At 40.6% G+C, this 14938-nt stretch overlaps 1 protein-coding gene across 1 annotated transcript in view; it reads right to left on the reverse strand.

Moving 5' to 3' along the window:
• Nucleotides 1-1399: 1399 nt before the first annotated feature.
• HMG20A (high mobility group 20A) overlaps nucleotides 1400-14938 on the reverse strand; it is a 39325-nt gene continuing 25786 nt past the window's right edge. Inside the window, exons 5-10 of the mRNA XM_030955163.1 lie at nucleotides 13613-13745; nucleotides 13203-13234; nucleotides 8918-8993; nucleotides 7861-8076; nucleotides 6397-6540; nucleotides 1400-4109 (exon numbers count right to left, since the gene is read on the reverse strand). Of these exons, the coding sequence (XP_030811023.1) occupies nucleotides 6404-6540; nucleotides 7861-8076; nucleotides 8918-8993; nucleotides 13203-13234; nucleotides 13613-13745 (594 nt within the window). The 3' untranslated portion in view covers nucleotides 1400-4109; nucleotides 6397-6403. The remainder of the gene's footprint in view (nucleotides 4110-6396; nucleotides 6541-7860; nucleotides 8077-8917; nucleotides 8994-13202; nucleotides 13235-13612; nucleotides 13746-14938) is intronic.

Genomic DNA, 14938 nt, shown 5'->3' on the forward strand with positions numbered 1-14938 from the left:
GCAAATCATTAATATATTAACGTTTTAAAAACCTCAGTACTATCAGCAATGAAGGAGAAAGAAGCAGCAAAACTCTTGATGGTTCCCAAGCAGAAAGATTCTATGGTAAAGGAGAGGCATCAATGTACTCCTGACTCAGAAGAATTCAAGTGAAATGAAACAGAAGGTTAAAAAGACCCAATTTCAGATTCCAAATGAATCCACATTCCACATTATCAACAGGAACCTGCCTGAGCAGACAGGAAGTGATCTCTTCCTCTAAGGAGCCCGAAGGCCTCAGATCCCCCCACTTCCCTTAGATGATAATTAATCATCAGTCCAATTGCCCAGCTGCAGAGTAAACAGGGGGAACAAACAGGAACAAACAGAGGAAGTATTACACCACATTGCTCAAATTGAGCATGATTTACCACCATCTGCTCCTGGTGCCACAAACAGGAGCACAGGTTACAGAGGAATGAGGTTTTTCTCTCGTCATGAACTCACTGCTGTTCTGCTCTTACTCTTTCCTCTGGGTGTGCACCTGTCTTGCTGTTCCTGTCTCCAGCTCCAAACCAGCCAGTGTCACATGGCAGCTGATTCTCCTGTGCAGGTTTTCCCTACATTCCTTCTACTTTTCCATCTTTACCATTACACAATTAGTGGTTTAAAAAATCTCAAAAGCATTCTAAATCTCAAGATAGTCTGTCCCAGGAAGAGGACAGTACCAAGCCTGTTGGTATAGACAGACCAGGCATTAATCTGTCAACCAAAATAATGAGATGTGACCACAAAAGTAGCATAAAGACATGGCTGCTCACAGCACTGTGACCTCAGAAAGAGCATCAGCAGAGGTAGAAGTCATCCAAACTCCTCCACAGAGTACCTACACCAAGTACAAATGTCATGAAGCTACAGTTCACTTCATTCTCAGCCAGCAGGTGGGTAAAGAGAGGATAAAAATCTAGTAGGGTAAAAGAAAATCAAGTGGGGAGTTATGAATAGTTATCAATAGTTATGATACAGAAGGTTCTTAAAATCACTATGATGGTGGGAAATTAGGGAGGATAAAGGAAGACAAGGATGTAAAAAAAGGGCTGAGTGAGAGATATGACATTTTTAAAGTTAGTCAAGTTGGGGAAAGACCCTGGCAACCATTAGCTATAACCAAAAACTCTGATGCTTTCACCACTGTAAGTAATTACCTAAATTCCTTCAGCTTTTCCACAGGAAGGCACTTAGGATGGAGAGGTGGAAGAGGCACATTTCTGTTCAAAGGTTAACGTGGAATTGCCACAATCTCTGATGAGAGATCAATGTAGTAACTGTTTTTTCATGAAAATGCAGTTAAAATTGAATCAGATTGGATTCAGCGTTGAACAATTTTAATGAAGCAGTGTCAAACAAGCACATCAACTTCTTAGAAACCAAGGGGCTCCAAAGTTTAATTACAAAAACATTGTACAGAAAACTTGGCATTTAAACAGTTCCAAACACGTTAATCCAGCAAATGGATTCTGCTTTCATATATTTCTCTTAACATTTCTGCAAGTGACAAAAGCATTTTATTCCTCTCTTCTCCTTGACACCCACTTCATTTTTTTTTAATCCGTCAACACTGAAAACTGTAAACTGAAGTGACACTCTGAAAACACTGGAAAGACAAAATCCATTTTTATGGGGTTAATAAACATAAATAAGAAGCTTCTTAATGAGACAAAACATCATCTGTCACATCATCAGTGAGCAAGAACTCAGTCTTCTCCCAGCTGCTTCAAGATGGATAATCCACCCCACCTCCTTCCTTGTGGGAAAAGGCAAGAGATTTGTCAGCCCCCAGCTAATAATATCACCTTAAATTTCCTATCCCACAACACTTGCATGCTTCTCAGCTGAGATGGATGAGCAGTATCCATGAGCAGATTTCTGTAAGCAGGCAGCCTGAAGCCATCTGACCCTACTGATGGATTGGATGTGTTACAGCCTGGAACTGCATCCTACATTACATGGAATTTCTGGAGTCTTTATAGGATACAACTCCAGGTATTAGCTAGGATGCCACAGACAGAACTTCAGGATTTTGTAAATCAGTTTTTGGCTATGCAGCGCATTTTGGCCACTTCAACAGAGAGTCAAACATCACCAGTTCTAAAAAACCAAGACACATACATGAGATGAAGGTGTAGGTGCTTCTACTGGAGGCATTAACAACCTCTAGGATTTACAACATTCTTTACAGAACACACTAAAAAAGTTCATGGCAGCATCAGCTATTCTCATCCATGCTAAGGAGAGTGGAAGTCAATGCAGCAAACTGAGGTTCCTTTTTGTGAAGTCTTGAAAGCAAAACAGATAACAAGAGAAAGGAGTTTCCTCCCTGAAGGAAGACTTGATTTACATGGAAATCCTTGCTTCTTGGCTACAGCAATAACCCCAGGAGTAAGCTGAGACCTGGCATAAAGGTGCTGACCTGAAGATGGCTCCAGGCCAGCATGACGTCCATGTGTACAGTGCAGGAAAAGAAGAAACTGGTTTTTAATCTTCAAAATATTCGTGTCCAGGTACACGAATGTGATGCTGACAGCAACACAAACAACCTCCACATCACAACAGGGAATCTTAACACATGTCATGAGCAGGAGCAAAGAGATTGTCATGTGGGAGCAAGAGCATTTCAACCACTCCCATAAAGCCTAGAGATGCCCAACAAGTGCTGAGCCAAAGTCAGAACCAACAATTGGACAGGAACCAAAGGGCAGGGAAAGTTTTGCATAAGCCAGTGCAGGCAGTGGGTGCCCCAGCTCTGCCAGGAGGTGCGGTGTAGCTCTGCAAGATCAGACTCAAACATGCAGAGCTCTATTCAATGCAAGTGAAAGGCCATTTAGGTCAGCTGGAACATAAAATTCTGAATGCCATGGGCAGTACTGGACTGTACAAAAGGTGAGAGCAGAAACAAGCTGCAATGCTGAGTTCTGTGGGCTATGTGGACCTAGTTGCTAATAACCTTCTCTGCTCTAATAATTCATGCAAAAATATATGTGCTGCTTCCAGACACACTGATTCCCAGCACAGCAATTTCAGGAGGGCAGGGAGGGAAAAAAATGCAATCCCTGTGCCCATTTCTCTTTTTATAGAAAACTGCTTTCCCCATGAGATCATTCTCTCAAAAACAAAGCAATAACATTAAATTAGACTGAACAATGTATCAGATGAAGGGCAAGCTTTGTGGGTTTAGTCTAAACTGAAGAATCCCATCTTCCCTGCTGGGAAGAACTAATGTTTCACTTTCTATCTTGATTTCCACTGATCTTTGTGATAGTAAAATGCTCCAGCAAACGTTTTCAAGAGATGACAGGAGACCTTCACAGAAGAGCAGGATGCAATGTGCAAGAGAGGTGCTTGAAGAGAGGGGAGAGAAGTCTGTCTCATAGTCTGTCTCATAGTAGACTCAAGTCACAAAGCATCAACCACAGCCAGTCTCTAGCAGGGGCAAACTCACATTGTAGGAATTGCAGGCTAACACAAAAGAACCCCAGGATTTTGCCTAAGAAAAGTTCCTATAAATACAGCAGGAGGACAAGACAGTGCACCAAGAAAAACTCCCAGTTAGAGCAGAGAACACAAGCACTGCTATCCAGTACTGCAAGAATTAGGGAACAAGATCAAAAGAAGAGAACTGAAGTGAAGGAAGGTAACCCCTCTTAACAGGATAAACATGAAAACAAAATAAAAGACACTAGAAGACATTAGGCAATATAACACATCAAAGTTATTACTACAACATATACGCTGACTCCATTTCACAAGCTGAGATTTCATCTCCACAGCCAGCCAGTCCACAGAATGCAGGCACCCTCACACCCAGCAAAATCCATTAAAAAAATGTAGATTGCACAGAAGTTGCATGCTCTTAAATGGTCACACAGAGGACAGTTCCAAATGCTTAGTGGGTGATGTCCGTGGCTTCTTAACATCTCTTAATGCATTGATCTGTTTGTCTCCCTGACAAATCAACACAGGCAGGGCCCAGCACAACCCTGCCATCCTGCCTCCCACCCCAGGCTTTCCCCCATGGCTTCTTATTCCACACTGGCCAAAAAATTTTGTAAAGCTTCCCCGGGTCACGAGACCTGCAGACGAAACAGAAAAATAAGGGTTAGAAGGCTACGATCTGCCAGGACCAAACAGGCACTGTGACAGGGTTTTTGGGTGTTTGATCTGAAAACACAACACTCAGGATAGTAAAGCAGCCTCTAGAGACACAACCAAACTGAGTTGCTGTTTCCATCCAGTGCTAAATAACAAAACCCCTCCTCTTCTCCCCATATACTGTTTGCACAAAAAAGTTTTTACCATGCAGTACAGAAAAACCAAAATATTGACCAGTATAATCAAATATCCCTAAATACAATGTACAAAGCCACTGAAACCCACCTCAGATCTGTGAAAGAGTTGTTTTCAGGAGCATTATGGCACAGTTGTCTGTGGTATTGATTTGTGATGTGTCCCAACCTCAAACAGACCACTTGGCTGACAGAGATTACATTCAGCATTAATATACACATATGCACATTAACAAAGGAACACTGGTGATGACAGTTTGTTGATACAGTTTATCATGTGCCAGGTGAACCTTTTATCCAAAGCTTCATTGTTTTCCAGGGAATCTCTACCATTTTCTAGGTTTGCATCCAACAAAACCCAACCTTCTTCCTTCCAAAATTTAGACACAAAATATAATCAATGCTAAGTGAAAGTCAGTGTAATTAACAGTCCCATTAATTATTTGATCATTATATTCCATTACATGCATGTCATTATCCAGTGAAACTATGTGATTATTAATCCCATTTTTGACTGCCTCACACTGTTTTGCTGCTGAAAAAGGGAAGGCATTGGTAGGAAAAGAAAGGAAAGAAGTACTATTTTTCAAGTAGAGGTTAGAAGGAAGAATTTTAAAGCAAGAATTACTTTTTCTAATTCAATTACAGCTAAATCTAGCCTGTCCAGGAAAATTGTATCCACATATTCAGGAACACAGGAATTGTCCATCCTTTAGGAAAGATAAAGCCACCTGGCAAGAGAATGAAAGTCTAGATTTTAGTAGCTTTGTGATATGATTTTTCTAGCAAGGTGCTTAAAGGACAAATATCCATTTCTGGGCCTGGCATACCCTTCTAATAACTGATGGATGAGAAACTGCTCTCCCTGTTAGCCATTCTGTAAAACCTCCCCTCCCCATTCTCTCTCTGAGCCTGAGAACTAACTGAAAACAGTATACAAAAAGGAGGAGGTTGATGAGCTGCTGAAAAATCCCAGACCTGGATCCACAAGCTGTTCCCTTCACAAATAGCAGCAGTAAAGGCACTTCTTTATTCTGCTGGGAGCTCAGTCATCTCTTAGAACTACAGTCCGTTCCATCTGGCTACCCTCCTGAAGGACAATGATCTCCCAGCTAAAGCCACTCTATAATGGGAAATGTGTAATTAACTGTTCTACACAGCACCACAAAAGGTCAGAACCAGAAAGGATGAAAAGCCCTGTCTTCATATTTGCAGATGGCACAAGGCAGCTTTATTTGCATTTCTAAACACTATTCAAGACATGTACAGTAGATCTCTACATAATAAATGCCTGAAGAATGAAGGTATGCACTTTGTTAAAATAGAAATAGGCAAACTCCTCATGGCTGCCTAGTGCTGTGCATCATGGGGAAGTGGGGGAGTGAGAGGTGTGGGAAATGCAAAGCAGCACAGTAATGCAGAAAGACTGGTATTTACTTCTTTGTTAATTTGTTTTTCTACTCTGTTCTCTATCACAATTTTCCAAGCTGTTAAACAGCAGCAAAAATACAGAATCATGAGCTCAATAATAATCTACGCACATGCCACATAAACATTAGTCTCAGCAAATGCTATGTACAGCTTAAACCATACCTCAGTGTTCCATTTGCATCTAAGCCCTCCTCATTCCAACAGCTTGACTACAGGTGCCACTGAGTGGAGGTAAAGCATTTTCAATTTATAACAGAATTGAGTTCACCTGTAACCTCTTGAGACAAACAGAATTTCCCCATGGCCATCAGTTTCTACAATTACTACTAAAATCTTCAGATTTACTTCACTCAAGAAAGGAACCTTCTTCTAAATTAGTCACCCTGTTACCATTCTGTCAGAACTCTTACTCACCTTATACAAATACATAAAGATCTTGGAGTTAAAGGGAATTTCAGAGCCCTTTAATGCCATGGAATCCTTTCAACCCAATTTGACTTTCATTAAGACAACCTGCTCCTGCAGCTTTGAGGAAGAAACCTTTTTGATTGTACAATATGGTGATCAGCAGAGGCATCAGCAGCAGAACAGGTGCCAAAGGCAGGGAGCAGGCACCAGGAGCAGCCTGGGAGAGAGCACTCACCCTGTGACTAACGCTCCAGCCTGTTGACCACGTCCCGCACGGTGGCGATGAGGTTCTCGTTCTCCTGTGGGTTGGCCAGGATGATGCTGTGCAGTCTGTTCATGTAGGAATCGATCGTTTCCATCGTGGGGGTTTCCCCGCTGCCTACGGTCAACACAGTGCAATGAGCCACAAGGTGCTTTGGTGACCACAGCAATTCAAAAAAGTTAACACTATGCTAAGGGTAATTTGTGCCAACACACAAACTGCTATAGGAGGTGATTTTGCTATGCACCACCTCTTGTGACAGATTCTGCTAAACAATGTCCTCCTAACTCCACAAAGTGAGTAGTTCCAAGGATATCAGGACTAATGAAGCATGGCTCTCTTTTATTTGGGTCTCATAGTTGATTATAACAAACTCTTTCAGCTGGGCATTCATAGAATCTAAGTGGGTTCCCTGGCAGCTGACAATACAGACACAGCCTTTATTTTAATCAAGGAACTTGCACGTCCTGTCTATTCTATTCAGTAACATTTTCATAAAACAAGTGAAGGAGAGCCAGGACTGGATATGTGTCTCACTTTATTAGGAAGAGTAGGAGCAATAAGAAAATAAATGTCATGTTGAAATAAAGCACTGACTCTACACTTCCCCCTGCATGCGTTTTAGTATTTCATTATCCCATGCAACAAAAGCTTAGAAATGGCCAAGAGTACAGAAGTACAAAAGCAGCCTGTGGTGGTGTTCACAGGGGTCTCAGGACAAGGGAAGAGATGAGAATCTTGACTCCATGTTTCAGAAGGCTGATTTTTTATTTTATTATATATATTATATTAAAAGAAAATTATATATTGAAACTCTACTAAAAGAATAGAAGAAAGGATTCATCAGAAGGCTAGCAAGAAATAGAAAGGAATGCAATGATAATAAAATCTTGTGACTGACCAGAGAGTCCGAGACAGCCGGACTGTGATTGGCCATTAATTAAAAACAACCACATGAGACTAATCAAAGATACACCTGTTGCATTCCACAGCAGCAGATAATTAGTGTTTACATTTTGTTCTGGCTGGTTCCCTCATGGTGTGATGAGGATGAGGGTGGGGATTAGGGTGGCTTCAAATGCGATGCAGAAGAGCAATAATTCTGAGGCCGAGAAGGCTAGAAGGATGAACAGTTGAGCTAGGATTACTGTTGTGGCAAAGATTCGTTTGCGGGCGATGGGTTCTTGTTCTAGGTGGTTTTGGCTAGCTATGATTATGAGGGGGAGGAGTCAGCATGAAAGGACTAGCAGGGGGGAGGAGATTTGGTCAATAGATGTTCAGGGGGTTAAGCCTTTGTTTGTGTAATATGTTCTCAGCTTCTCACGAGAAAAAATCCTAACAAAAGGATTTTTCATAAAATATGTCTGTGACAGCAGCCCACATGTTCTCAGCCCAGAACATGACATAAAAACGAGCAGTTCCATGTCCCAGACCTACCTGGCAGCGGGACTGCAGCGAAGCTGCTGGTGAGGGCCTGCCTCAGGCTCTCCAGGTGCTGCTGCAGCACCGTGTTGCGGCTCCGTTCCTGGATCACGTCCACCTCCAGCTTCTCCACGGCCGTGCGCATGCTCTCCACGTGCTTCTGCAGCGCCGCGTTCCTCTCCTCAAACTCCATGTTGGATTTGCGCAGCTGCCGCAGCTCCGCCTCACGGGCTGCCAACATCAACCCATCCCAGAGAGTCAAAAAACTGCTACAAACATCTCTAGGACCAGCAGGCAATGAGACAGAATGTTCTGGAGTGCTCAGCTGATAACTACAAATGGTGCCGCTGTGGTTTATAGATAAAGAGCATCACATCATGGAGTGACAACAGCACCTACAGTGGCACTTTACAGGAATCATTCCTAGAGAGAGACAACTAAGAAAACATTCAAAGCATCAGAATGGAAATGAATGGGGGAATTGATCAGGGAGGAAGACTGCAAGACTGATTTCAAATGCAATCAGCATGACAAAGTTTAGCAGCTGTGCTAAGAATCCTGCAATCAAGATACCAGTTACAAAAATAATCTTCTGTTGCCCATAGAAAGTATCTGAATCTAAATTCTGTTCAGTCAAGAAAATCTTCAAGAAATCTGGCAAAAAATACTCAACTCTTGAGACACACAGATATGAAAACTAAACAGAGTAACAGAAAATATATCAGTGTAATCTTCCACATATGGGGGGAAATAAAATACTGCTAACCAGCCTGAATCACTATCAGGACACATTTTAGATATTTCTTAGTTCTATAGAACAGTAGACAAACCTTGAACTGGCTGGAATAAACACCAGAAACATTCTCAAAAAAGGTTAATTTGGGAAGACAATGCCAGGAAAAACTGCTTTTCAGCCATTGTGTATATACAGAGGTAAGGTAATAGCAGAAACTATACCGAAGTCATTATGTGAGCTGAGATGGGAGGGGTGCAAGGATTCTTCAGCTGGACAGCATTTGCCAAGAATTTTGGAAAAGCAAGGAGGAAAGTATCCTGGAAAAGTTAAAATTACCTTTACTATGATTCAGGAACTCTTCTGTGAAGATTGGGATATCAAAGACAGATCTCTCCTTGGTATCTGCTTCTTTCTACAACAGAACAAGTAATAATGTAGCTAAACGGTTTGTTTTCAGGAATTCATTTAACTGTTTTGAGCATGAGAACAAAAGGCCAAGGAGACCAAAACCTGAGGCAGCTAAAAGCTGTATGGATTAAAGACACTTCCAGCTCCTAGAAGGCCAAAGGAAGTGTCTTAGATTTTTAAGATATAGGTTTAATCAAACCATCATTAAGAAAGAACATACAACATACTAAAATACACTCTTTCATCCTAGTGGCATTATACCTGAGGATTATTCATTATTATTTTAAATTATTATTAGAATTATTAATATATTATTAGAATTATTAATACTTTTTAAAAAAGACTATCTGAATGCATTCATATTTTCCACCATCAACCAAATGACACATTCTGAAATAGTCTTTACAGGAATATCAACAAACAGGAGACAGAGTGAGCAAAATGCACAATAGGTTTCAAGGCTCTTGGCCTTTCAACACCAAAGCGAAAAAACAATAAACACTTTTAAATCAGGAAATGCTCTATAACTTAGTCAAAAAACTGTAAATAATGTCATTTAACTCAAGGCAAAAACCCCTGCTATAACATACTTCAGTCACCACTTCTAAATCAACAGGAATTAATGCTTATTGTAGCACCTGAATCATTATGAACAAAGGTAACATAAATCTGGTTTGATAAATTGCAGCAACTATGATCAACCTGTAACTTAACACAGAAATAAAGTTCAGCAGGAAAGAGTGTCTGTGGAGAACAAAAGCTTTTCACAACTCTCAAACACCATGGCTGATAATGTATCACAAACTCATCATCCAGAATTGCAGTGTTACACGTGACTGGTGTCCTCCAGCAGACAACCCCAATGTCTGACAGCTGATAAGGGAATTCTGGTCCCTGAGTTCAGATCACCACGGTGCTGTCTGCCACAGAGGGGTACCTGAATGGCAGCTGACAGCCAACCAAGACAGACAGGACTAGATGGAACTACAGTTACTCTGTTTTCTCCCTGAGGAGACAGACTGTCCATTGACTGCCTTTAAAGATAAGCTAGCTTTTATTGTGTGGCACAATTACAGCTGAGGAGCTCTGTATTTACTGAGTGAGAATTCAAACCTCACTTGGCCTGAATCAGCTGGAGACACGTGAGAAACAGGGAAGACTGGAGGGAAGGGTAACCCTTCCCAGCTCTGTGAGGCACAGTAGGATTTATTTAGGGTTTATGATCACACGTGCTTTTCACTGAAGTTTTTGTACATGCTGCTACAGGGCAAATGTCTCAAGAGTATATTTAGAAAGAGAAGACATACACAGAGGTGTGAATAATGCATTTGTTTTGTCTGAACACTGCCTAGATGGCTAAGAATTAATTTCACCCCAGAATCCAGGATCTCAACACTAATGTGCACTAAGAAATGTTGGCAGTCATGAAGCTTGGTTAGAACACTTATAAAACATCAATTTTAAACATTCTAATTCATGCTCACTGTTACTACCTGTGTGCAAAGAGCCACTGGCTTGGATCATCACTGGCTCCTACAGAATAGATGGTGGAGGAGACAGTACTGCCAGGAGAAGATATTCTCTTTGCAGTCCTAGGTTGCAAAGGTTCTTCAGATAAAAACCAAAAATATTAAGGCTTTAGATATAACTGCCCAGCTTCCAAAGGGCAAGAAATTCTACTAAGCAGAAGAGTGATCATTAAAACCACCAGCACTCTCTCATTACAAAATACATTACCCAGCACATAAAAGATCCTCTTGAGAACCCTGAAGTACTTAAGCCACTCTGAGGTTCACTGAAGATTAAAATCCTAAGGCTTTGATTACCTCCTACTGGAAAGGACCTGGTCTGTTCAGTTCACGTATCATTTAGTCATCCCTCAAACCAAAAGAGAATCAGAATTCTTTCTATCATTTACCTTAAATAAGACTGAGATGCTTCAAGAGTCAACAATTTCATCTGGTTATTAAAACTGAGGCTGAGCTCTGAAGATTCTGCAATGAATCAGGCTTGAATTCTTAGAGACTTGGTGAAGTATGGTAATGAGACAGCTGAGATTTTGGGGGGTTTAAGCTCACCTTTGCTGCCATGGTCAGGCTGCAGACAGTGGAAGGAACAGACATAATAAATATACTACTCCATTAAGTGTTTTCAGAGTAGGTACCACGAGGCAACCCCTGCTCTCCTCAGTCTGTGTGCACAAACCTTTGAAAGCTTTCCAGTAACAAGTGTAACTGAGTAACATGACGCCAGACCCACCTGGAATCAAGCAGCTTGAGGAAATAAACAATAACAGAACAATGGAGAAAAATTATCCAGGGGTTTAGTCACTACTGATGACAATAGTTCCACTGTATATTGCTATATGTGATATTTATGAAACTAGAATTTGAAGGAAGAAAAATGTTCTATTTCATGCATATAGATGAGCTCAGGGACAATGTGTGCATGTTTTTCAAGGCAGTAGCTATTATAAGTTCTCTCTCATCCTTTAGTTATATTTTATTATAATCAGTATTTGAATTGCCCATCATGAAATTCTTTAGAGGTCAACTCTACGTACAATGTTGAAAATATCTTCAACACCAACTCTCAGAAACTACATCAATAAACACTTAAGTGGAGGAAGGGAAAGGAAAAAAGCTTTCTTTGACCTTATTTTCTTATATTCTCTCAAGAAATAATTTCAGCAGCTTGTACGTGCTAATCACAAACACAGCAACAAAGTCAGTGTGGACAGGAGAAAGCAGCAAGATGACAAAGAGCTTTAGCCTCACTTCCAGTAACAACGTGAGCAGACACTTCTAAAAGCAATCTAAGCTTTTCTGCTTATTCCCCACCTACACAGGATTATAATACTTGACTTCCCAGCACAAAAGATGCAAAAGCACATCAGGTGATAAGCATGTGGGATTTTATAAATATAAAGGTGAAAAACACCAAGTAGTCAAAGGCACAGTTCAGAGTAGGATGTCTGACTGACAGACAGGTTGATGTTTGGCTGTATCTGATGAAGCTTAAATGTCCTACAGGGTGAGGAGAACTCATTTTTTACTGCATTTATGATGTGAAACATCAGCAATGATAGCTTGAATCAGAAGGGTAAGAGGGAAGACTCCAAATTTGTAGTTTGCCACCTGTATAACTTAAATGTTATATAACAGTCACAGTCAACCTAGAATTTGAAGCCTTCAGTTTTTGTACAATGAGAGACAAACTTGGATTCAGTGACTGCAGAATCAGAAAACTTGGGGACCATGCACTTCTAAAGGATAATCTCACTGCAAGCACTTCCTTTAGGAGTTAATAAAAGGCATATAAAAAACATGCTACCAAAACATTGTCCTGAAAGTGAAAGGTACTTTCCTTCAAGACCAGTAGCTGCCTCTCAGCAGTGCTCAGCCTTGTCACTATTGTAATGAACACATTAGAAGCAAACTGGATTGCTTTCCCAAGGCAAAAAGCCTCACAAAGAAAAACAGATCTTTCAGAAAGCCCTATTGCTTACAAGTGAAGAGGCTGTGTATAATCAAGATTTTTTCCCTGCTCTTTGTTTGCAATTTATTGGTAACCATTACAGAAGCACTGTGGCCCTAGGTAATACAACTGGAGAAAGCTGCAGTGTTTCAAGGAGAGAAAAACCACAGTCAGCCAGGACACACGAGATTTGTGGTAAGATGCCTGTGCTGTAGTTGATGAGCTCCAGGCATTATCACTCTGACATTATATGCAGAGGGCAAGGGAGTGCAGGAGAGGGTTTAAGCCAGAGATTTTCCAATTATTTGGTTGCTTTACCCATTTTCTTCTCAAGGAAGCCACAAGCATTTGTGTTACTGCAAAAAATTAGTATCTGAAAACAGCCACCTAAAGGTGCTGACTTGGCAGGCCTATGGAGGTCTCACACTATATTTAAGTTCTTAACATTGCATTACAAAACAGACCAACATTTTAAGTGTATACTATGCCCCATTCCATCATTTGTACTGCCCAAGACTCATCACATTTAGTTTTGTCATACCGATGAGTGCACGAATACTCAGTCATTTCTAACTTTTCAAAACCTGCATTAGGAAGAGTTCCTTCCTTACTACCCTGCATTAGTAAGGAAGAATTCACACTCAAGTTCTGATAAACTGGGTTTTGACTTCACTAGAAGTTTTTTTTTCACCTGAAAGTCTACCCACTGATGTAAATGTAGAATTAAGAGGTTTACCTCATGATCATGAGCTGGCTGTCTTGCTCCATCTGAAAAAGAAAACAAGCAAGAAGTCTCTCAAAATAAACAAAATTTAAGAAAACAAGAAGCAAAGAATTAAGGCAGTTACACAACCCTAATTACACAATAATTCTAGACAGACTTGTGCAGCTCTCCTACAAAGCCACAGAGAATCTGTGCCTAACTCTGATGCTCTTAAAGCATATCCTCCAATACAATCTAGCCACAGTTAAATTCACCTAAGTCTAATTCCCTTTACACACAGCTGAGGTAAATGCCACAGAAAGAACACTTTCACTTTTTAACCAGTCTCTAAATCCAAGGCTTTCAAGGAGTGTCAGGCTGCATGGCTGGCAGGGAATCTTCTATTGTTCTAGCTAGGCACATACTTTTGTCCCATTCAATACCTTGTCTGTGTGATTTGCCTTTTTGTCTGTCCTGTGCTTTCCTGCTGAAGACTTTGTAGGCTTCAGTCTTCTGATACTGCTCCAGCTCCCGCATGTAGCGCTCCTTGTCTCTGTCTGCTTCATCCAGGTAGCGCTGAAACAAAAAAGTCCCAGGGTTTCAGGGAGTTCCCTCCCCTTCAGGAGGAAGGGAAGAAAAACAACTTGTCAAATGAAGTGCTGATCCATTTCACCTATGCAAACAGGAGAGGAGTGAAGAAACAATGAGGTACAAAGACATAAGATCTCTGGATAAATTACTGTATTCTGGTGTCCCATTTTCTCTCTCTTTTTTATAATAACTATTCTCTTTTTTTTTTTTTTTTTCTAGGCCTAGGAGTAACTTGCTACTCTACTCAACTGAACATTACCAATATGTTACAGACCAGACACTTCAGAATTCCTGTTCTGTGGCCAGGAGGAAGTGCTGCCAAACAATAACATCTTATCAGATGATAGATCAGATGACGCTTTATGGTTCAGACCCAGAACAGTAGAGTTCCAAATATACACTTGTTTTCAGGCCCCACAGACAAAAAGCACCACCAAAAACTTGGCACACCTGAGAGGTGAACAAAACACCATGGCTATTGCAAAAAGCAGTGTAAAGATAAAAGAGTCTGGTTTTAATTGATATAATCTATCTGCATTTTGGTTAATAGAAAACTTTTTAAAATTTATATAATCCATCTGCATTTTGGTTAACAGAAACCTTTTTTTATTAGCCTGAAGGTATTTCACACATCTGCAAGACAGAATGAGCTTAGCTGGAAAATTCTTTAAGGGAACTGATGAACTGAAAAACATTTAATGAATGGTCACAAGGCTTACTAATGGGATCCTTTCAAGAAAAAAAGTCGCCTTCCCAATTTGTTCTCCAAATGAGTTTAAAATTCAATGAATGTAAGAATTAAATCAGTGAACCTCAGTCACCTGGAATTCTGTAAGCCATCATGGCAATACCTGTAAGTTTTAATGTTTTAAGTTTTTTTTTTAATGTATGATTTCCATACATTCGGAACACAGTTTTGACCTGGCTGGTGACAATAGTAACATTCTGGATTGAGGTGCAAATTTGGTGATGCTTTTGGGTTGGCACTGCTTTTGGACATGTTATTTCTCTGTAAGATATTAATTCTTTTTTTCCACCTCCAGCAATGTGTTGCTGAAAGGGCTCAGCAGTCTTCCCTTGACCTGCTCTGAGTTAGAAACTTACAGCTTTACTCAAGGACAGATTCCCTGGGGATTTAAAATGCAGCATACAGAATAGAGATTTGAACTCAATTTCCT

This window comes from Camarhynchus parvulus, chromosome 10 (genome assembly GCF_901933205.1).
Source record: "Camarhynchus parvulus chromosome 10, STF_HiC, whole genome shotgun sequence".
In the NCBI taxonomy this organism is placed as follows: domain Eukaryota; kingdom Metazoa; phylum Chordata; class Aves; order Passeriformes; family Thraupidae; genus Camarhynchus; species Camarhynchus parvulus.